Consider the following 22,988-nt stretch of genomic DNA (forward strand, 5'->3'; position numbering starts at 1 on the left):
GCAACATAAAATCGTACCCTGCGCGCCGCCGAACGTGTTAGCAAAATAAAATCGTACCTTGCGTGCCGCGTAACGTGTAAGCAACATAAAATCCTACCTTGCGTGCCGCCGAATGTGTAAGCAACATAAAATCGTACATTGCGTGCCGCGTAACGTGTTAGCAACATAAAATCGTACCTTGCGTGTCGCCGAACGTGTTAGCAACATAAAATCGTACATTGCGTGTCGCGTAACGTGTTAGCAACATAAAATCGTACCTTGCGTGCCGCCGAACGTGTTAGCAACATAAAATCGTACCTTGCGTGCCGCCGAACGTGTTAGCAACATAAAATCGTACCTTGCGTGCCGCGTAACGTGTTAGCAACATAAAATCGTACATTGCGTGTCGCGTAACGTGTTAGCAACATAAAATCGTACCTTGCGTGCCGCCGAACGTGTTAGCAACATAAAATCGTACCTTGCGTGCCACCGAACGTGTTAGCAACATTAAATCGTACATTGCGTGCCGCGTAACGTGTTAGCAACATAAAATCGTACCTTGCGTGCCGCCGAACGTGTTAGCAACATAAAATCGTACATTGCGTGCCGCGTAACGTGTTAGCAACATAAAATCGTACCTTGCGTGCCGCCGAACGTTTTAGCAACATAAAATCGTACCTTGCGTGCCACCGAACGTGTTAGCAACATAAAATCGTACCTTGCGTGCCGCCGAATGTGTTAGCAACATAAAATCGTACATTGCGTGCCGCGTAACGTGTTAGCAACATAAAATCGTACCTTGCGTGCCGCCGAACGTGTTAGCAACATTAAATCGTACCTTGCGTGCCGCCGAACGTGTTAGCAACATAAAATCGTACCTTGCGTGCCGCCGAATGTGTTAGCAACATAAAATCGTACCTTGCGTGCCGCGTAACGTGTTAGCAACATAAAATCGTACCTTGCGTGCCGCCGAACGTGTTAGCAACATAAAATCGTACCTTGCGTGCCGCGTAACGTGTTAGCAATATAAAATCGTACCTTGCGTGCCGCCGAATGTGTTAGCAACATAAAATCGTACATTGCGTGCCGCGTAACGTGTTAGCAACATAAAATCGTACCTTGCGTGCCACCGAACGTGTTAGCAACATAAAATCGTACCTTGCGTGCCGCCGAACGTGTAAGCAACATAAAATCGTACATTGCATGCCGCGTAACGTGTCAGCAACATAAAATCGTACCTTGCGTGCCGCCGAACGTGTAAGCAACATAAAATCTTACCTTGCGTGCCACCGAACGTGTTAGCAACATAAAATCGTGCATTGCGTGCCGCGTAAAGTGTAAGCAACATAAAATCGTACCTTGCGTGCCACCGAACGTGTTAGCAACATAAAATCGTACATTGCGTGCCGCGTCACGTGTTAGCAACATAAAATCGTACCTTGCGTGCCGCCGAACGTGTAAGCAACATAAAATTGTACATTGCGTGCCACGTAACGTGTTAGCAACATAAAATCGTACCTTGCGTGCCGTCGAACGTGTTAGCAACATAAAATTGTACATTGCGTGCCACGTAACGTGTTAGCAACATAAAATCGTACCTTGCGTGCCACCGAACGTGTTAGCAACATAAAATCGTGCATTGCGTGCCGCGTAACGTGTAAGCAACATAAAATCGTACCTTGCGTGCCACCGAACGTGTTAGCAACATAAAATCGTACATTGCGTGCCGCGTAACGTGTTAGCAACATAAAATCGTACCTTGCGTGCCGCCGAACGTTTTAGCAACATAAAATCGTACATTGCGTGCCGCCGAACGTGTTAGCAACATAAAATCGTACCTTGCGTGCCGCCGAATGTGTTAGCAACATAAAATCGTACATTGCGTGCCGCGTAACGTGTTAGCAACATAAAATCGTACCTTGCGTGCCGTCGAACGTGTTAGCAACATAAAATCGTACATTGCGTGCCACGTAACGTGTTAGCAACATAAAATCGTACCTTGCGTGCCACCGAACGTGTTAGCAACATAAAATCGTGCATTGCGTGCCGCGTAACGTGTAAGCAACATAAAATCGTACCTTGCGTGCCACCGAACGTGTTAGCAACATAAAATCGTACCTTGCGTGCCGCCGAACGTGTTAGCAACATTAAATCGTACCTTGCGTGCCGCCGAACGTGTTAGCAACATAAAATCGTACCTTGCGTGCCGCCGAATGTGTTAGCAACATAAAATCGTACCTTGCGTGCCGCGTAACGTGTTAGCAACATAAAATCGTACCTTGCGTGCCGCCGAACGTGTTAGCAACATAAAATCGTACCTTGCGTGCCGCGTAACGTGTTAGCAATATAAAATCGTACCTTGCGTGCCGCCGAATGTGTTAGCAACAGAAAATCGTACATTGCGTGCCGCGTAACGTGTTAGCAACATAAAATCGTACCTTGCGTGCCACCGAACGTGTTAGCAACATAAAATCGTACCTTGCGTGCCGCCGAACGTGTAAGCAACATAAAATCGTACATTGCATGCCGCGTAACGTGTTAGCAACATAAAATCGTACCTTGCGTGCCGCCGAAAGTGTTAGCAACATAAAATCGTACCTTGCGTGCCGTCGAACGTGTTAGCAACATAAAATCGTACCTTGCGTGCCACCGAACGTGTTAGCAACATAAAATCGTGCATTGCGTGCCGCGTAAAGTGTAAGCAACATAAAATCGTACCTTGCGTGCCACCGAACGTGTTAGCAACATAAAATCGTACATTGCGTGCCGCGTAACGTGTTAGCAACATAAAATCGTACCTTGCGTGCCGCCGAACGTGTAAGCAACATAAAATTGTACATTGCGTGCCACGTAACGTGTTAGCAACATAAAATCGTACCTTGCGTGCCGTCGAACGTGTTAGCAACATAAAATCGTACATTGCGTGCCACGTAACGTGTTAGCAACATAAAATCGTACCTTGCGTGCCGCCGAACGTGTTAGCAACATAAAATCGTACCTTGCGTGCCGCGTAACGTGTTAGCAATATAAAATCGTACCTTGCGTGCCGCCGAATGTGTTAGCAACAGAAAATCGTACATTGCGTGCCGCGTAACGTGTTAGCAACATAAAATCGTACCTTGCGTGCCACCGAACGTGTTAGCAACATAAAATCGTACCTTGCGTGCCGCCGAACGTGTAAGCAACATAAAATCGTACATTGCATGCCGCGTAACGTGTTAGCAACATAAAATCGTACCTTGCGTGCCGCCGAAAGTGTTAGCAACATAAAATCGTACCTTGCGTGCCGTCGAACGTGTTAGCAACATAAAATCGTACCTTGCGTGCCACCGAACGTGTTAGCAACATAAAATCGTGCATTGCGTGCCGCGTAAAGTGTAAGCAACATAAAATCGTACCTTGCGTGCCACCGAACGTGTTAGCAACATAAAATCGTACATTGCGTGCCGCGTAACGTGTTAGCAACATAAAATCGTACCTTGCGTGCCGCCGAACGTGTAAGCAACATAAAATTGTACATTGCGTGCCACGTAACGTGTTAGCAACATAAAATCGTACCTTGCGTGCCGTCGAACGTGTTAGCAACATAAAATCGTACATTGCGTGCCACGTAACGTGTTAGCAACATAAAATCGTACCTTGCGTGCCACCGAACGTGTTAGCAACATAAAATCGTGCATTGCGTGCCGCGTAACGTGTAAGCAACATAAAATCGTACCTTGCGTGCCACCGAACGTGTTAGCAACATAAAATCGTACATTGCGTGCCGCGTAACGTGTTAGCAACATAAAATCGTACCTTGCGTGCCGCCGAACGTTTTAGCAACATAAAATCGTACATTGCGTGCCGCCGAACGTGTTAGCAACATAAAATCGTACCTTGCGTGCCGCCGAATGTGTTAGCAACATAAAATCGTACATTGCGTGCCGCGTAACGTGTTAGCAACATAAAATCGTACCTTGCGTGCCGTCGAACGTGTTAGCAACATAAAATCGTACATTGCGTGCCACGTAACGTGTTAGCAACATAAAATCGTACCTTGCGTGCCACCGAACGTGTTAGCAACATAAAATCGTGCATTGCGTGCCGCGTAACGTGTAAGCAACATAAAATCGTACCTTGCGTGCCACCGAACGTGTTAGCAACATAAAATCGTACATTGCGTGCCGCGTAACGTGTTAGCAACATAAAATCGTACCTTGCGTGCCGCCGAACGTGTTAGCAACATAAAATCGTACCCTGCGCGCCGCCGAACGTGTTAGCAAAATAAAATCGTACCTTGCGTGCCGCGTAACGTGTAAGCAACATAAAATCCTACCTTGCGTGCCGCCGAATGTGTAAGCAACATAAAATCGTACATTGCGTGCCGCGTAACGTGTTAGCAACATAAAATCGTACCTTGCGTGCCGCCGAACGTGTTAGCAACATAAAATCGTACATTGCGTGTCGCGTAACGTGTTAGCAACATAAAATCGTACCTTGCGTGCCGCCGAACGTGTTAGCAACATAAAATCGTACCTTGCGTGCCGCCGAACGTGTTAGCAACATAAAATCGTACCTTGCGTGCCGCGTAACGTGTTAGCAACATAAAATCGTACATTGCGTGTCGCGTAACGTGTTAGCAACATAAAATCGTACCTTGCGTGCCGCCGAACGTGTTAGCAACATAAAATCGTACCTTGCGTGCCACCGAACGTGTTAGCAACATAAAATCGTACATTGCGTGCCGCGTAACGTGTTAGCAACATAAAATCGTATCTTGCGTGCCGCCGAACGTGTTAGCAACATAAAATCGTACATTGCGTGCCGCGTAACGTGTTAGCAACATAAAATCGTACCTTGCGTGCCGCCGAACGTTTTAGCAACATAAAATCGTACCTTGCGTGCCGCCGAACGTGTTAGCAACATAAAATCGTACCTTGCGTGCCGCCGAATGTGTTAGCAACATAAAATCGTACCTTGCGTGCCGCGTAACGTGTTAGCAACATAAAATCGTACCTTGCGTGCCGCCGAACGTGTTAGCAACATAAAATCGTACCTTGCGTGCCGCCGAACGTGTTAGCAACATTAAATCAAACCTTACGTGCCGCCGAACGTGTTAGCAACATAAAATCGTACCTTGCGTGCCGCCGAACGTGTTAGCAACATAAAATCGTACCTTGCGTGCCGCCGAATGTGTTAGCAACATAAAATCGTACATTGCGTGCCGAGTAACGTGTAAGCAACATAAAATCGTACCTTGCGTGCCGCCGAACGTGTTAGCAACATAAAATCGTACCTTGCGTGCCGCGTAACGTGTTAGCAATATAAAATCGTACCTTGCGTGCCGCCGAATGTGTTAGCAACATAAAATCGTACATTGCGTGCCGCGTAACGTGTTAGCAACATAAAATCGTACCTTGCGTGCCACCGAACGTGTTAGCAACATAAAATCGTACCTTGCGTGCCGCCGAACGTGTAAGCAACATAAAATCGTACATTGCATGCCGCGTAACGTGTTAGCAACATAAAATCGTACCTTGCGTGCCGCCGAACGTGTTAGCAACATAAAATCGTACCTTGCGTGCCGCCGAACGTGTAAGCAACATAAAATCGTACCTTGCGTGCCACCGAACGTGTTAGCAACATAAAATCGTGCATTGCGTGCCGCGTAACGTGTAAGCAACATAAAATCGTACCTTGCGTGCCACCGAACGTGTTAGCAACATAAAATCGTACATTGCGTGCCGCGTAACGTGTTAGCAACATAAAATCGTACCTTGCGTGCCGCCGAACGTGTAAGCAACATAAAATTGTACATTGCGTGCCACGTAACGTGTTAGCAACATAAAATCGTACCTTGCGTGCCGTCAAACGTGTTAGCAACATAAAATCGTACATTGCGTGCCACGTAACGTGTAAGCAACATAAAATCGTACCTTGCGTGCCACCGAACGTGTTAGCAACATAAAATCGTGCATTGCGTGCCGCGTAACGTGTAAGCAACATAAAATCGTACCTTGCGTGCCACCGAACGTGTTAGCAACATAAAATCGTGCATTGCGTGCCGCGTAACGTGTAAGCAACATAAAATCGTACCTTGCGTGCCACCGAACGTGTTAGCAACATAAAATCGTACCTTGCGTGCCGCCGAATGTGTTAGCAACATAAAATCGTACCTTGCGTGCCGCGTAACGTGTTAGCAACATAAAATCGTACCTTGCGTGCCGCGTAACGTGTTAGCAACATAAAATCGTACCTTGCGTGCCGCGTAACGTGTTAGCAACATAAAATCGTACATTGCGTGTCGCGTAACGTGTTAGCAACATAAAATCGTACCTTGCGTGCCGCGTAACGTGTTAGCAACATAAAATCGTACCTTGCGTGCCGCCGAACGTTTTAGCAACATAAAATCGTACCTTGCGTGCCGCCGAACGTGTTAGCAACATAAAATCGTACCTTGCGTGCCGCCGAATGTGTTAGCAACATAAAATCGTACCTTGCGTGCCGCCGAACGTGTAAGCAACATAAAATCGTACATTGCATGCCGCCGAACGTGTTAGCAACATTAAATCGTACCTTGCGTGCCGCCGAACGTGTTAGCAACATTAAATCGTACCTTGCGTGCCGCCGAACGTGTTAGCAACATAAAATCGTACCTTGCGTGCCGCCGAACGTGTTAGCAACATAAAATCGTACCTTGCGTGCCGCCGAACGTGTTAGCAACATAAAATCGTACCTTGCGTGCCGCCGAACGTGTTAGCAACATAAAATCGTACATTGCGTGTCGCGTAACGTGTTAGCAACATAAAATCGTACCTTGCGTGCCGCCGAACGTGTTAGCAACATAAAATCGTACCTTGCGTGCCGCCGAACGTGTTAGCAACATAAAATCGTACATTGCGCGCCGCGTAACGTGTTAGCAACATAAAATCGTACCTTGCGTGCCGCCGAACGTGTTAGCAACATTAAATCGTACCTTGCGTGCCGCCCAACGTGTTAGCAACATAAAATCGTACCTTGCGTGCCGCGTAACATGTTAGCAACATAAAATCGTACCTTGCGTGCCGCCGAATGTGTTAGCAACATAAAATCGTACATTGCGTGCCGCGTAACGTGTTAGCAACATAAAATCGTACCTTGCGTGCCGCCGAACGTGTTAGCAACATAAAATCGTACCTTGCGTGCCGCCGAATGTGTTAGCAACATAAAATCGTACATTGCGTGCCGAGTAACGTGTAAGCAACATAAAATCGTACCTTGCGTGCCGCCGAATGTGTTAGCAACATAAAATCGTACCTTACGTGCCGCCGAACGTGTTAGCAACATAAAATCGTACCTTGCGTGCCGCCGAACGTGTTAGCAACATAAAATCGTACCTTGCGTACCGCGTAACGTGTTAGCAACATAAAATCGTACCTTGCGTGCCGCCGAACGTGTTAGCAACATAAAATCGTACCTTGCGTGCCGCGTAACGTGTTAGCAATATAAAATCGTACCTTGCGTGCCGCCGAATGTGTTAGCAACATAAAATCGTACATTGCGTGCCTCGTAACGTGTTAGCAACATAAAATCGTACCTTGCGTGCCACCGAACGTGTTAGCAACATAAAATCGTACCTTGCGTGCCGCCGAACGTGTAAGCAACATAAAATCGTACATTGCATGCCGCCGAACGTGTTAGCAACATTAAATCGTACCTTGCGTGCCGCCGAACGTGTTAGCAACATAAAATCGTACCTTGCGTGCCACCGAACGTGTTAGCAACATAAAATCGTGCATTGCGTGCCGCGTAACGTGTAAGCAACATAAAATCGTACCTTGCGTGCCACCGAACGTGTTAGCAACATAAAATCGTACCTTGCGTGCCGCCGAACGTGTTAGCAACATAAAATCGTACCTTGCGTGCCGCCGAATGTGTTAGCAACATAAAATCGTACCTTGCGTGCCGCGTAACGTGTTAGCAACATAAAATCGAACCTTGCGTGCCGCGTAACGTGTTAGCAACATAAAATCGTACCTTGCGTGCCGCGTAACGTGTTAGCAACATAAAATCGTACATTGCGTGTCGCGTAACGTGTTAGCAACATAAAATCGTACCTTGCGTGCCGCGTAACGTGTTAGCAACATAAAATCGTACCTTGCGTGCCGCCGAACGTTTTAGCAACATAAAATCGTACCTTGCGTGCCGCCGAACGTGTTAGCAACATAAAATCGTACCTTGCGTGCCGCCGAATGTGTTAGCAACATAAAATCGTACCTTGCGTGCCGCCGAACGTGTAAGCAACATAAAATCGTACATTGCATGCCGCCGAACGTGTTAGCAACATTAAATCGTACCTTGCGTGCCGCCGAACGTGTTAGCAACATTAAATCGTACCTTGCGTGCCGCCGAACGTGTTAGCAACATAAAATCGTACCTTGCGTGCCGCCGAACGTGTAAGCAACATAAAATCGTACCTTGCGTGCCGCCGAACGTGTTAGCAACATAAAATCGTACCTTGCGTGCCGCCGAACGTGTTAGCAACATAAAATCGTACATTGCGTGTCGCGTAACGTGTTAGCAACATAAAATCGTACCTTGCGTGCCGCCGAACGTGTTAGCAACATAAAATCGTACCTTGCGTGCCGCCGAACGTGTTAGCAACATAAAATCGTACCTTGCGTGCCGCGTAACGTGTTAGCAACATAAAATCGTACATTGCGTGTCGCGTAACGTGTTAGCAACATAAAATCGTACCTTGCGTGCCGCCGAACGTGTTAGCAACATAAAATCGTACCTTGCGTGGCACCGAACGTGTTAGCAACATAAAATCGTACATTGCGTGCCGCGTATTGTGTTAGCAACATAAAATCGTATCTTGCGTGCCGCCGAACGTGTGAGCAACATAAAATCGTGCATTGCGTGCCGCCGAACGTGTTAGCAACATTAAATCGTACCTTGCGTGCCGCCGAACGTGTTAGCAACATAAAATCGTACCTTGCGTGCCGCCGAACGTGTTAGCAACATAAAATCGTACCCTGCGCGCCGCCGAACGTGTTAGCAAAATAAAATCGTACCTTGCGTGCCGCGTAACGTGTAAGCAACATAAAATCCTACCTTGCGTGCCGCCGAATGTGTAAGCAACATAAAATCGTACATTGCGTGCCGCGTAACGTGTTAGCAACATAAAATCGTACCTTGCGTGTCGCCGAACGTGTTAGCAACATAAAATCGTACATTGCGTGTCGCGTAACGTGTTAGCAACATAAAATCGTACCTTGCGTGCCGCCGAACGTGTTAGCAACATAAAATCGTACCTTGCGTGCCGCCGAACGTGTTAGCAACATAAAATCGTACCTTGCGTGCCGCGTAACGTGTTAGCAACATAAAATCGTACATTGCGTGTCGCGTAACGTGTTAGCAACATAAAATCGTACCTTGCGTGCCGCCGAACGTGTTAGCAACATAAAATCGTACCTTGCGTGCCACCGAACGTGTTAGCAACATTAAATCGTACATTGCGTGCCGCGTAACGTGTTAGCAACATAAAATCGTACCTTGCGTGCCGCCGAACGTGTTAGCAACATAAAATCGTACATTGCGTGCCGCGTAACGTGTTAGCAACATAAAATCGTACCTTGCGTGCCGCCGAACGTTTTAGCAACATAAAATCGTACCTTGCGTGCCACCGAACGTGTTAGCAACATAAAATCGTACCTTGCGTGCCGCCGAATGTGTTAGCAACATAAAATCGTACATTGCGTGCCGCGTAACGTGTTAGCAACATAAAATCGTACCTTGCGTGCCGCCGAACGTGTTAGCAACATTAAATCGTACCTTGCGTGCCGCCGAACGTGTTAGCAACATAAAATCGTACCTTGCGTGCCGCCGAATGTGTTAGCAACATAAAATCGTACCTTGCGTGCCGCGTAACGTGTTAGCAACATAAAATCGTACCTTGCGTGCCGCCGAACGTGTTAGCAACATAAAATCGTACCTTGCGTGCCGCGTAACGTGTTAGCAATATAAAATCGTACCTTGCATGCCGCCGAATGTGTTAGCAACATAAAATCGTACATTGCGTGCCGCGTAACGTGTTAGCAACATAAAATCGTACCTTGCGTGCCACCGAACGTGTTAGCAACATAAAATCGTACCTTGCGTGCCGCCGAACGTGTAAGCAACATAAAATCGTACATTGCATGCCGCGTAACGTGTTAGCAACATAAAATCGTACCTTGCGTGCCGCCGAACGTGTAAGCAACATAAAATCGTACCTTGCGTGCCACCGAACGTGTTAGCAACATAAAATCGTGCATTGCGTGCCGCGTAAAGTGTAAGCAACATAAAATCGTACCTTGCGTGCCGCCGAACGTGTTAGCAACATAAAATCGTACCCTGCGCGCCGCCGAACGTGTTAGCAAAATAAAATCGTACCTTGCGTGCCGCGTAACGTGTAAGCAACATAAAATCCTACCTTGCGTGCCGCCGAATGTGTAAGCAACATAAAATCGTACATTGCGTGCCGCGTAACGTGTTAGCAACATAAAATCGTACCTTGCGTGCCGCCGAACGTGTTAGCAACATAAAATCGTACATTGCGTGTCGCGTAACGTGTTAGCAACAAAATCGTACCTTGCGTGCCGCCGAACGTGTTAGCAACATAAAATCGTACCTTGCGTGCCGCCGAACGTGTTAGCAACATAAAATCGTACCTTGCGTGCCGCGTAACGTGTTAGCAACATAAAATCGTACATTGCGTGTCGCGTAACGTGTTAGCAACATAAAATCGTACCTTGCGTGCCGCCGAACGTGTTAGCAACATAAAATCGTACCTTGCGTGCCACCGAACGTGTTAGCAACATAAAATCGTACATTGCGTGCCGCGTAACGTGTTAGCAACATAAAATCGTACCTTGCGTGCCGCCGAACGTGTTAGCAACATAAAATCGTACATTGCGTGCCGCGTAACGTGTTAGCAACATAAAATCGTACCTTGCGTGCCGCCGAACGTTTTAGCAACATAAAATCGTACCTTGCGTGCCGCCGAACGTGTTAGCAACATAAAATCGTACCTTGCGTGCCGCCGAATGTGTTAGCAACATAAAATCGTACATTGCGTGCCGCGTAACGTGTTAGCAACATAAAATCGTACCTTGCGTGCCGCCGAACGTGTTAGCAACATTAAATCGTACCTTGCGTGCCGCCGAACGTGTTAGCAACATAAAATCGTACCTTGCGTGCCGCCGAATGTGTTAGCAACATAAAATCGTACATTGCGTGCCGCGTAACGTGTTAGCAACATAAAATCGTACCTTGCGTGCCGCCGAATGTGTTAGCAACATAAAATCGTACCTTGCGTGCCGCCGAACGTGTTAGCAACATAAAATCGTACCTTGCGTGCCGCCGAATGTGTTAGCAACATAAAATCGTACATTGCGCGCCGCGTAACGTGTAAGCAACATAAAATCGTACCTTGCGTGCCGCCGAACGTGTTAGCAACATTAAATCGTACCTTGCGTGCCGCCAAACGTGTTAGCAACATAAAATCGTACCTTGCGTGCCGCGTAACATGTTAGCAACATAAAATCGTACCTTGCGTGCCGCCGAATGTGTTAGCAACATAAAATCGTACATTGCGTGCCGCGTAACGTGTTAGCAACATAAAATCGTACCTTGCGTGCCGCCGAACGTGTTAGCAACATAAAATCGTACCTTGCGTGCCGCCGAATGTGTTAGCAACATAAAATCGTACATTGCGTGCCGAGTAACGTGTAAGCAACATAAAATCGTACCTTGCGTGCCGCCGAATGTGTTAGCAACATAAAATCGTACCTTGCGTGCCGCCGAACGTGTTAGCAACATAAAATCGTACCTTGCGTGCCGCCGAACGTGTTAGCAACATAAAATCGTACCTTGCGTGCCGCGTAACGTGTTAGCAACATAAAATCGTACCTTGCGTGCCGCCGAACGTGTAAGCAACATAAAATTGTACATTATGTGCCACGTAACGTGTTAGCAACATAAAATCGTACCTTGCGTGCCGTCGAACGTGTTAGCAACATAAAATCGTACATTGCATGCCACGTAACGTGTTAGCAACATAAAATCGTACCTTGCGTGCCACCGAACGTGTTAGCAACATAAAATCGTGCATTGCGTGCCGCGTAACGTGTAAGCAACATAAAATCGTACCTTGCGTGCCACCGAACGTGTTAGCAACATAAAATCGTACATTGCGTGCCGCGTAACGTGTTAGCAACATAAAATCGTACCTTGCGTGCCGCCGAACGTGTAAGCAACATAAAATTGTACATTGCGTGCCACGTAACGTGTTAGCAACATAAAATCGTACCTTGCGTGCCGTCGAACGTGTTAGCAACATAAAATCGTACATTGCGTGCCACGTAACGTGTTAGCAACATAAAATCGTACCTTGCGTGCCACCGAACGTGTTAGCAACATAAAATCGTGCATTGCGTGCCGCGTAACGTGTAAGCAACATAAAATCGTACCTTGCGTGCCACCGAACGTGTTAGCAACATAAAATCGTACATTGCGTGCCACGTAACGTGTTAGCAACATATAATCGTACCTTGCGTGCCACCGAACGTGTTAGCAACATAAAATCGTGCATTGCGTGCCGCGTAACGTGTAAGCAACATAAAATCGTACCTTGCGTGCCACCGAACGTGTTAGCAACATAAAATCGTACATTGCGTGCCGCGTAACGTGTTAGCAACATAAAATCGTACCTTGCGTGCCGCCGAACGTTTTAGCAACATAAAATCGTACCTTGCGTGCCGCCGAACGTGTTAGCAACATAAAATCGTACCTTGCGTGCCGCCGAATGTGTTAGCAACATAAAATCGTACATTGCGTGCCGCGTAACGTGTTAGCAACATAAAATCGTACCTTGCGTGCCGTCGAACGTGTTAGCAACATAAAATCGTACATTGCGTGCCACGTAACGTGTTAGCAACATAAAATCGTACCTTGCGTGCCACCGAACGTGTTAGCAACATAAAATCGTGCATTGCGTGCCACATAAAATCGTACCTTGCGTGCCGCCGAACGTGTTAGCAACATAAAATCGTACCTTGCGTGCCGCCAAACGTGTTAGCAACATAAAATCGTACCTTGCGTGCCGCGTAACATGTTAGCAACATAAAATCGTACCTTGCGTGCCGCCGAATGTGTTAGCAACATAAAATCGTGCATTGCGTGCCGCGTAACGTGTAAGCAACATAAAATCGTACCTTGCGTGCCACCGAACGTGTTAGCAACATAAAATCGTACATTGCGTGCCACGTAACGTGTTAGCAACATATAATCGTACCTTGCGTGCCACCGAACGTGTTAGCAACATAAAATCGTACATTGCGTGCCGAGTAACGTGTAAGCAACATAAAATCGTACCTTGCGTGCCGCCGAATGTGTTAGCAACATAAAATCGTACCTTGCGTGCCGCCGAACGTGTTAGCAACATAAAATCGTACCTTGCGTGCCGCCGAACGTGTTAGCAACATAAAATCGTACCTTGCGTGCCGCGTAACGTGTTAGCAACATAAAATCGTACCTTGCGTGCCGCCGAACGTGTAAGCAACATAAAATTGTACATTGCGTGCCACGTAACGTGTTAGCAACATAAAATCGTACCTTGCGTGCCGTCGAACGTGTTAGCAACATAAAATCGTACATTGCATGCCACGTAACGTGTTAGCAACATAAAATCGTACCTTGCGTGCCACCGAACGTGTTAGCAACATAAAATCGTGCATTGCGTGCCGCGTAACGTGTAAGCAACATAAAATCGTACCTTGCGTGCCACCGAACGTGTTAGCAACATAAAATCGTACATTGCGTGCCGCGTAACGTGTTAGCAACATAAAATCGTACCTTGCGTGCCGCCGAACGTGTAAGCAACATAAAATTGTACATTGCGTGCCACGTAACGTGTTAGCAACATAAAATCGTACCTTGCGTGCCGTCGAACGTGTTAGCAACATAAAATCGTACATTGCGTGCCACGTAACGTGTTAGCAACATAAAATCGTACCTTGCGTGCCACCGAACGTGTTAGCAACATAAAATCGTGCATTGCGTGCCGCGTAACGTGTAAGCAACATAAAATCGTACCTTGCGTGCCACCGAACGTGTTAGCAAAATAAAATCGTACATTGCGTGCCACGTAACGTGTTAGCAACATATAATCGTACCTTGCGTGCCACCGAACGTGTTAGCAACATAAAATCGTGCATTGCGTGCCGCGTAACGTGTAAGCAACATAAAATCGTACCTTGCGTGCCACCGAACGTGTTAGCAACATAAAATCGTACATTGCGTGCCGCGTAACGTGTTAGCAACATAAAATCGTACCTTGCGTGCCGCCGAACGTTTTAGCAACATAAAATCGTACCTTGCGTGCCGCCGAACGTGTTAGCAACATAAAATCGTACCTTGCGTGCCGCCGAATGTGTTAGCAACATAAAATCGTACATTGCGTGCCGCGTAACGTGTTAGCAACATAAAATCGTACCTTGCGTGCCGTCGAACGTGTTAGCAACATAAAATCGTACATTGCGTGCCACGTAACGTGTTAGCAACATAAAATCGTACCTTGCGTGCCACCGAACGTGTTAGCAACATAAAATCGTGCATTGCGTGCCACGTAACGTGTAAGCAACATAAAATCGTACCTTGCGTGCCACCGAACGTGTTAGCAACATAAAATCGTACATTGCGTGCCGCGTAACGTGTTAGCAACATAAAATCGTACCTTGCGTGCCGCCGAACGTGTTAGCAACATAAAATCGTACCCTGCGCGCCGCCGAACGTGTTAGCAAAATAAAATCGTACCTTGCGTGCCGCGTAACGTGTAAGCAACATAAAATCCTACCTTGCGTGCCGCCGAATGTGTAAGCAACATAAAATCGTACATTGCGTGCCGCGTAACGTGTTAGCAACATAAAATCGTACCTTGCGTGCCGCCGAACGTGTTAGCAACATAAAATCGTACATTGCGTGTCGCGTAACGTGTTAGCAACATAAAATCGTACCTTGCGTGCCGCCGAACGTGTTAGCAACATAAAATCGTACCTTGCGTGCCGCCGAACGTGTTAGCAACATAAAATCGTACCTTGCGTGCCGCGTAACGTGTTAGCAACATAAAATCGTACATTGCGTGTCGCGTAACGTGTTAGCAACATAAAATCGTACCTTGCGTGCCGCCGAACGTGTTAGCAACATAAAATCGTACCTTGCGTGCCACCGAACGTGTTAGCAACATAAAATCGTACATTGCGTGCCGCGTAACGTGTTAGCAACATAAAATCGTATCTTGCGTGCCGCCGAACGTGTTAGCAACATAAAATCGTACATTGCGTGCCGCGTAGGGGAGAGCGGGGATGAAAGTCACATTTTTAGCTTTTTTTATGTAACTTCCAAAATACGTTGTTTAGGAATGATATTTGTATACCAAAAGATAGTGTAATTATTCTGTTACAAAAGAAATAAACGTATTTTTGTGTAATATTATCAGTTGTAGAAATATTTTGTATTTTCACTCTAAAGAAAAATGTGACTTATAACCCCGGGTCAGGCATGGTTGTCACAATGCCTAGGGTAGGTAGTCACGTACTAAATAACAGGCAATTTATAAATAGAAAGTCACACTTTGGTCTTATAATTTTACGGAATAATTTTTAATTAAGAACTCTTAACCAAATGAAACCGTATCTACGGTCTTTATTTCAGTCTGAATATTAATCAATCACAATTTTAGCAAACAATAATAATCGTGAGTCAATATAGAGTCATCAAGGACAGATGGACTTCCAGCAGGTTTGTTAGGGTGATTTTCCGGTGTTGATTGAAAATTTACGGCTAAAACAAACAACCTCAAAACGCAATTAAAGTCATCTCGCATACAGGGGGCTGGTTGATAGGTGACAACCAGCCCCCGAAAATTTGTGACAACGAGCCCCATAACACGTTTCATGAAAATAAAATTGAAAATAAATTCCGATCAATGAATATCTAAAAAACTATACTACGATATTATAAAACACATTTCATCATCATCAAATGAACTGAAAGATTATTACTGTAAAACAAGAACGTATAATTACGAGGTTCGACACAGCAGCACAAAAATTTACTTTTGCTGTGCGAAAACAATAAACACGTGTGAGGCCCTCACGGCAGATCGGAGCGGTCTGACGCGAAGTTGGGACAGCGTTTTCACTGTATCGCTCTTGCCACGCTGTTCAACAGACTTATTCGATAGTTCAGTTTTGTGTTAAGACCGCTGTGACAAACAACCCGTGAGACAACCAAACCCGGTCTCCCCTAACGTGTTAGCAACATAAAATCGTACCTTGCGTGCCGCCGAACGTTTTAGCAACATAAAATCGTACCTTGCGTGCCGCCGAACGTGTTAGCAACATAAAATCGTACCTTGCGTGCCGCCGAATGTGTTAGCAACATAAAATCGTACATTGCGTGCCGCGTAACGTGTTAGCAACATAAAATCGTACCTTGCGTGCCGCCGAACGTGTTAGCAACATAAAATCGTACCTTGCGTGCCGCCGAACGTGTTAGCAACATTAAATCGTACCTTGCGTGCCGCCGAACGTGTTAGCAACATAAAATCGTACCTTGCGTGCCGCCGAATGTGTTAGCAACATAAAATCGTACATTGCGTGCCGCGTAACGTGTTAGCAACATAAAATCGTACCTTGCGTGCCGCCGAACGTGTTAGCAACTTAAAATCGTACCCTGCGTGCCGCCGAACGTGTTAGCAACATAAAATCGTGCATTGCGTGCCGCCGAACGTGTTAGCAACATAAAATCGTACCTTGCGTGCCGCCGAATGTGTTAGCAACATAAAATCGTACATTGCGTGCCGCGTAACGTGTTAGCAACATAAAATCGTACCTTGCGTGCCGCCGAACGTGTTAGCAACATAAAATCGTACATTGCGTGTCGCGTAACGTGTTAGCAACATAAAATCGTACCTTGCGTGCCGCCGAACGTGTTAGCAACATAAAATCGTACCTTGCGTGCCGCCGAACGTGTTAGCAACATAAAATCGTACCTTGCGTGCCGCGTAACGTGTTAGCAACATAAAATCGTACCTTGCGTGCCGCCGAATGTGTTAGCAACATAAAATCGTACAGTGCGTGCCGCGTAACGTGTTAGCAACATAAAATCGTACATTGCGTGCCGCGTTACGTGTTAGCAACATAAAATCGTACCTTGCGTGCCGCCGAACGTGTTAGCAACATAAAATCGTACCTTGCGTGCCGCCGAACGTGTTAGCAACATAAAATCGTACCCTGCGTGCCGCCGAACGTGTTAGCAACATAAAATCGTACATTGCGTGCCGAGTAACGTGTTAGCAACATAAAATCGTACCTTGCGTGCCGCCGAACGTGTTAGCAACATAAAACCGTACCCTGCGTGCCGCCGAACGTGTTAGCAACATAAAACCGTACCCTGCGTGCCGCCGAACGTGTTAGCAACATAAAATCGTGCATTGCGTGCCGCCGCACGTGCCAGCAACGCGTACGCATGCGCAGCGTGCAGGCCGTCGCAACAGTGACGTATAATTCTAGCATAAACTCACATAACCACGCAAGTAGGTGCAGTTAACACATTTTGGTCACCATTTTTACACTCCCATATAGCTCCATAGAGCCTCACCTCGGGTGTGCACGCCAGCAGGTCCAAGTACGCCTGGGCAGCGTGGAGCCCGTCGTGCGGGGGTCGCAGTGCTGCGAGACAGCGTCGCAGTGCTGCGAGACAGCGTCTCAGCGCTGCGAGTCTCGCATCAGCACCACCCGCGAGCTGCGCACCACACGCTGTTTGCTGTGGCCCCGCGCTCTGATTGCCAGCGCCATACTACCGCGGCGGACATCTTCTCGCTGATGCCGTTCATTATGTACTGTAACACGAGCGAGAGTGTTGTGTTGGATAACATAAAAAGTATTCATTCTACACGTAATAATTGTTTAATACAGTTTACATAGACCGTTCATTAAAATTTCATGTAAAATTTTAATTAAGTAAAAACAATAGTATGTTTTTGGCTACAGACTTATAATTACGGCAACATCAACAAAAAGAATAAATAAGATACTTAGTTACCGACATAACCATCCCCATGGGTGTGAAAAGCGAATGTAAATGTTATAGTAGTCATTTTAATAGGCAACATACGACAGTTCAACAAAATTCAACAACGTAACCTAGTAACGACGGCATAGAATAATAATATGTTATTTCGTTTTGTTAGAACTGTACATTTGTTTAACTTTTTTCAATAACAATTAAATATTTATAATAATAATGACCGATAACCATTCCAAACATAATAAACAATTACAGATTCAAAGAACTGCCGTCGCTACAATGATGTGTCAATTAACCTTTTACTTTTTAAATAAAAGAGACGTTTCTCGTCACTCGACACGTTTCGAAATTAATAAATGCGTTGTGTTTATAATAAAACAGAATTTTATTTATTATTATTATATCTATAAAGTACACCTGAATAAACGCATTTTTTTAAATTATGTAGATACTTGTTTCATTTTGCTCCTTGAATTTACGAAAGAAAATAATATATTACTTGGACAGGGATTTGCTGATGAATTTTACAATTGCCATATGTTTCAAGTCCGTATCGATTAATTCACTTTATTCGATGTTTTAGCAGGTTACCTCTCTACGAAGATAAAATCGATAGAAGTCAAATGTTGCCTATTAAATTGGCTCCACAATAACGTATGGGCGAGTGTAAATGCCATTGTATTGTTATGAGTGAATATAAATTGTATCTGTGAGTTTATTAATGTGTGTGTGTGTGTGTGGATTGGATTTGTGTATGTGTGTTAATGAAAGTTTGGTATATGCAAACTGTGTGTGTCTGTGTATATTGGAGTTTGGTGGTTCCAGGTAGCAGAAGCACTCTATGCGTTGTGTATGTATATGTGTGTGTAAAACTCAAACTGTGAGTGGTGTGTATGAAATTTTATTGTACTCACGTGTGTGTGCGTGTGTGTATGTATGAATTTGAAAGTATGAAAGTTTGGTGTTTGGTGCATGTGAATGTTTGTGTGTGTGTTGTGTATTATCTCACAGCAAGACGTTGCGGCTCCAATCTCGCTAAATTCTGACTGCAGACTGGCAGCTAGTCGCGCTGTACCACCCGCTTCACCTTCGCCGCAATTCTGGCCCAAGTATTGGAAGCATTCGATGCGCATCTGTAATGTTTTTTTGGAAGATTAATTTCTCTTTTTTTTCAAGCATGTATAACTTAAAGAAATTTGCGGAAATCCTTTGTTGTCCTCAGTACAACTCAATTGAAGTGAAACTTAGGCGCGTTGAGAGTAAAGTATCAAAGTCATGTCATGGCAATACCGTTACGACATGGAATAAGGCTCGGCAAACACTTCTTTTTTAAATCGTAATCAACAAATTCATAACGCGTATTGACATGATCAACACAGGTGACAATTGACATTTTAATGTAGAAACATAATTCAAATATTGATTAAGTTAACGATTCTCTTTTATCCATATTTAATTGGTAATTAAAACTTTACTTGGTAAACTTCTAATAATAATTTAATTTTAATTACAAACCAAACAAATTGTATTGATGGGGAGAACTAAATAACAAAAAATCTGACCTCTAGATGCAAGAATAGCAAGCACTTAAAACTAATCAGTTAATTGCAGAGTGTTAGCGCTTTATCCATTACTGTAAAATAATTGTGTTAATATATTTATGAATATTCATTGTTAATTGGATGTTTAAATTGACAACTATGTTTTGTTTTTCGTTGTGGAACTTGTGCGTGGTCCTTCGAGCCGTATAAAAATAAGTGTAGTCCTTCAAGTCAATTATGTACATCGTTCTCTTATAAGTAAACATTGGTTTAATTTACAATAGTACGTATTTTATGAGTTAATTTAAATAGGTACGTACCTGTAGACAGTACAAATAAATATAACAAAATATTTCCCGTTAGGTTATTCCTAAAAAAATAACCTATAAAAGTTAAAATTAAAATGAGTAAAGTAATAAATGTTGTTAAAACCGGTAAGATATTAATTTAGGCATTTTGCTATTTATTTAAATATTCATATGGGTTAAAATGCTTCATATTATATTGCCACCAGCTTTCCGCCCTAGGCTTCGCCCGCGTATTCGAAGAAAAATCCGCTAGTTCCGTTCCCGTGGGATTTCCGAGATAAAACCTATCCTATGTGTTAATCCAAGTTACCATCTATATGTGTGATAAATTTCATTGTAATCGGTTCAGTAGTATTTGCGTGAAAGAGTAACAAACATACACAAACTTTCGCATTTATAATATTAAATTAAATTAATAGGATTTGACTTACCATAGTTTCAGCAAGCAAAGCTAGCTCTTCAAGCTGATGCGTGTCACTGACTATCTCTTTGATAGTAACTTCACCATCGCCAAGACTCGAACCCAGGAGTTCAGCTTCACGCTCGTAAGCTGCTTTTAATTCCTACACATTTAATAAAATGGAATTATTTTTAGATTAGTGCGCACAAACATACAGACAAACAGACAAAAAAATATTAACTACAGTTTTGGGTTCAGAAACGATTTTACAATAACACCTCCTAATTTTTTTTACATATTTTCATGATACAGACATCATTTTTCTACAATTTTATTATATTATTATCTATTTACTTGAATTGCCTTGGTGTTTGCATTCATCCATACACATATAATATAGCTTTAATTCTTCAAAAGTGTCTTTGTGACAGCTTTATCTTTCTTCTATAATAATACTCAATTAACCAATTATGTTCTCTCCAATGGCTCTCTATGCGTTGTGTGTGTATCCTATCAGGTGCCACAAACTTATTAATAGGATCACTGTGGTTCACACGTTTGTGAATGAAACCATGTTCAGAAAGGCTTGAATATGCTCTCCAATATATATGTATTATTGAACCTTCCTGAACATGTTTCTTTATAAGTGGCCAATATATCAGCCAATCACTCATTATCGGGACTTCTAGTCTTAAATCATCTTGACCATCCTCTATCATTCCTATGACCCAATGAACTTCTATATTTCGGCCTCTATTATATTTTCCAATGCCAAACTTAGATTCATCTATTTGTACAACTTTGTTTGGTCCACCGATTTTCTCAAGAGGTTTGGTGCTCTAATTCATAAACAACGATCGTCTCTCAGCAGTAATTAAACCAATCTGCTATTGTTTTTGCTGAGAGCACCAGGTCATTATCGGTGGCTAGTTGAATTTGGGTCTGTTCATAAGATAATCCAAGACTATAGGTATACATAATATGCAGCACAAGAGAGATTTTTAGGCGCACATTTTCGAAAAAAGTCCCTTGCGCACGGGCAACAGGTTTTGACCTGCAGTTACTAATTTTACGGCAGCGAAACCTTCCGAATTGACCATTAGCTTCCAGACACATAGGGGTTTTGTGAATACGACATTTTTTATCCTTGGAAATCATTCCTCGCTCCTCAGCAGCCTGTAAACATTGTTCTTGAGTTCCTAGTTTACTGTGTATTTTTTTCCAGTTCCACATTGATCTGAAGCAATTAATATTAATTTATTAAAAAACTTTACAATAATTGTTTTCAATATTGATTTGAAATATGACAGATTTAATGAAATAGACATTATGGTTAAATTTTTGAAACATGCTCCCTGAATTTCATTATTTTGAGGTGTCTAATCGGTAAAGGGTAGTGTTTTGTACTTACGAATAAAATATAATATCACATCCTGGATGCCACTCACTTTTGCAACCACGCACAAATATTTAACAACCATTTTTATTAATTTTGGCTATGTTCAAAGAACAAACTTCTAAGAACAAACTCACGAAACGAAATGAACATAAACATCCGCCTGCCGCCATTGCATTTGCCCAATGCTAAGCTATACATTATTCCTCTATGATGCTAAGGCCCAATGCCCAATGCCCATTATTTGAATATTTGACACTTTTTTTTTAAGCGCTGGCGCGCACGAGCAACTTTGTCTCCGCAACTATTTTGTCTCTCCCATCAATTGTATGGGGAGTTGCGTCGCTACGTGCGCGCACTTTCATACTAGCCCATGGGTGAAGAGACAAATAAGTTGCGGAGACAAACTTAATTCTTGTGATAAATACATATTAACACATTACAAGCTATAGTATTGGTTTTACAAGCTCATTTTTTGTTGTGTTTACCTTTAAAGCATGATAAACATTTAGCAAGAGTTTTGGTACTGTTGCTGAAGTATATAAAAATAATCAAGGAGTTAACCGTCATAGTAAGTCTACTATGACTGATGACCAACATGTATAAATATTCTTAATATACAGGGATGTCCCACTGTTGGTATACTAAGCTCAAAGGAGGTTATAGTTTTGCATACGCTGAGTACGTAAAAAATATTTATAAAATTCCAGACACATTTTTTCACACACTTCTCGAACTCTATATCTTCTCTTGTATCGGCTTTTCGGTAATATTTCAAAAGAAAAATAATTATCTGTTCTAAGTTTAATATTTTACAGCATATTCAAAAGCAAAATGATGTCGATAAAAACATTTCAGGTAGTTCGAGAAGTGTGCCTGATTTAGTAAAAGCTAATTTTCACACTGTTTGTATGCATTTCCTGAGAACATTTACTATGGTGGTGTTTATTTTTTTTTACACCATATGAAAGTAGAGATTTCAATGAATAAAAGGCTTCCCAAGTTTTTGAAAAAAGCTGATATTTTGACGGGTGACTTTTCGATTGAAAATTAGGTTGTTTTTTTGGTATTAATTCAAAATAAGGCGAAAAAATCAATATTTTCAATCAAATAAATTACAGTGTATTTGGGACATAATTAAGTAAGTTTTCACCAAATTTCGTAGAAAAACAATAAATTTTGAAGTAGATAAAAATAAAAAACCAAAAACTTGGTTTTTTGAATTTTTCACCTAAATTTTGAGGTTATGTGAAAAAATTGTTAATGCA

At 43.8% G+C, this 22,988-nt stretch overlaps 2 protein-coding genes and 1 pseudogene across 2 annotated transcripts in view; 1 reads left to right on the forward strand and 2 right to left on the reverse strand.

Moving 5' to 3' along the window:
- LOC149475715 (serine hydrolase-like protein) overlaps positions 1-22,988 on the forward strand; it is an 82,165-nt gene that overhangs the window by 54,085 nt on the left and 5,092 nt on the right. The gene's annotated exons all lie outside the window — the stretch shown is intronic.
- On the reverse strand, positions 17,034-20,815 carry LOC149475716 (uncharacterized). Its single transcript, XM_089712986.1, has 4 exons — positions 20,679-20,815; positions 20,356-20,487; positions 19,085-19,208; positions 17,034-17,887 (listed from the first exon to the last, which is right to left on the reverse strand). The coding sequence occupies exons 1-4, from the start codon at positions 20,703-20,705 to the stop codon at positions 17,754-17,756; spliced, it is 417 nt and encodes a 138-aa protein (XP_089569112.1). The 5' UTR covers positions 20,706-20,815; the 3' UTR covers positions 17,034-17,753.
- LOC149475717 (uncharacterized) lies at positions 20,735-21,721 on the reverse strand (annotated as a pseudogene).

The sequence above is a fragment of the Colias philodice genome, chromosome 29, assembly GCF_061535455.1.
Source record: "Colias philodice isolate Cphi_HAF_F1 chromosome 29, ilColPhil1 Martin Lab GWU primary, whole genome shotgun sequence".
Classification (NCBI taxonomy): Eukaryota; Metazoa; Arthropoda; class Insecta; order Lepidoptera; family Pieridae; genus Colias; species Colias philodice.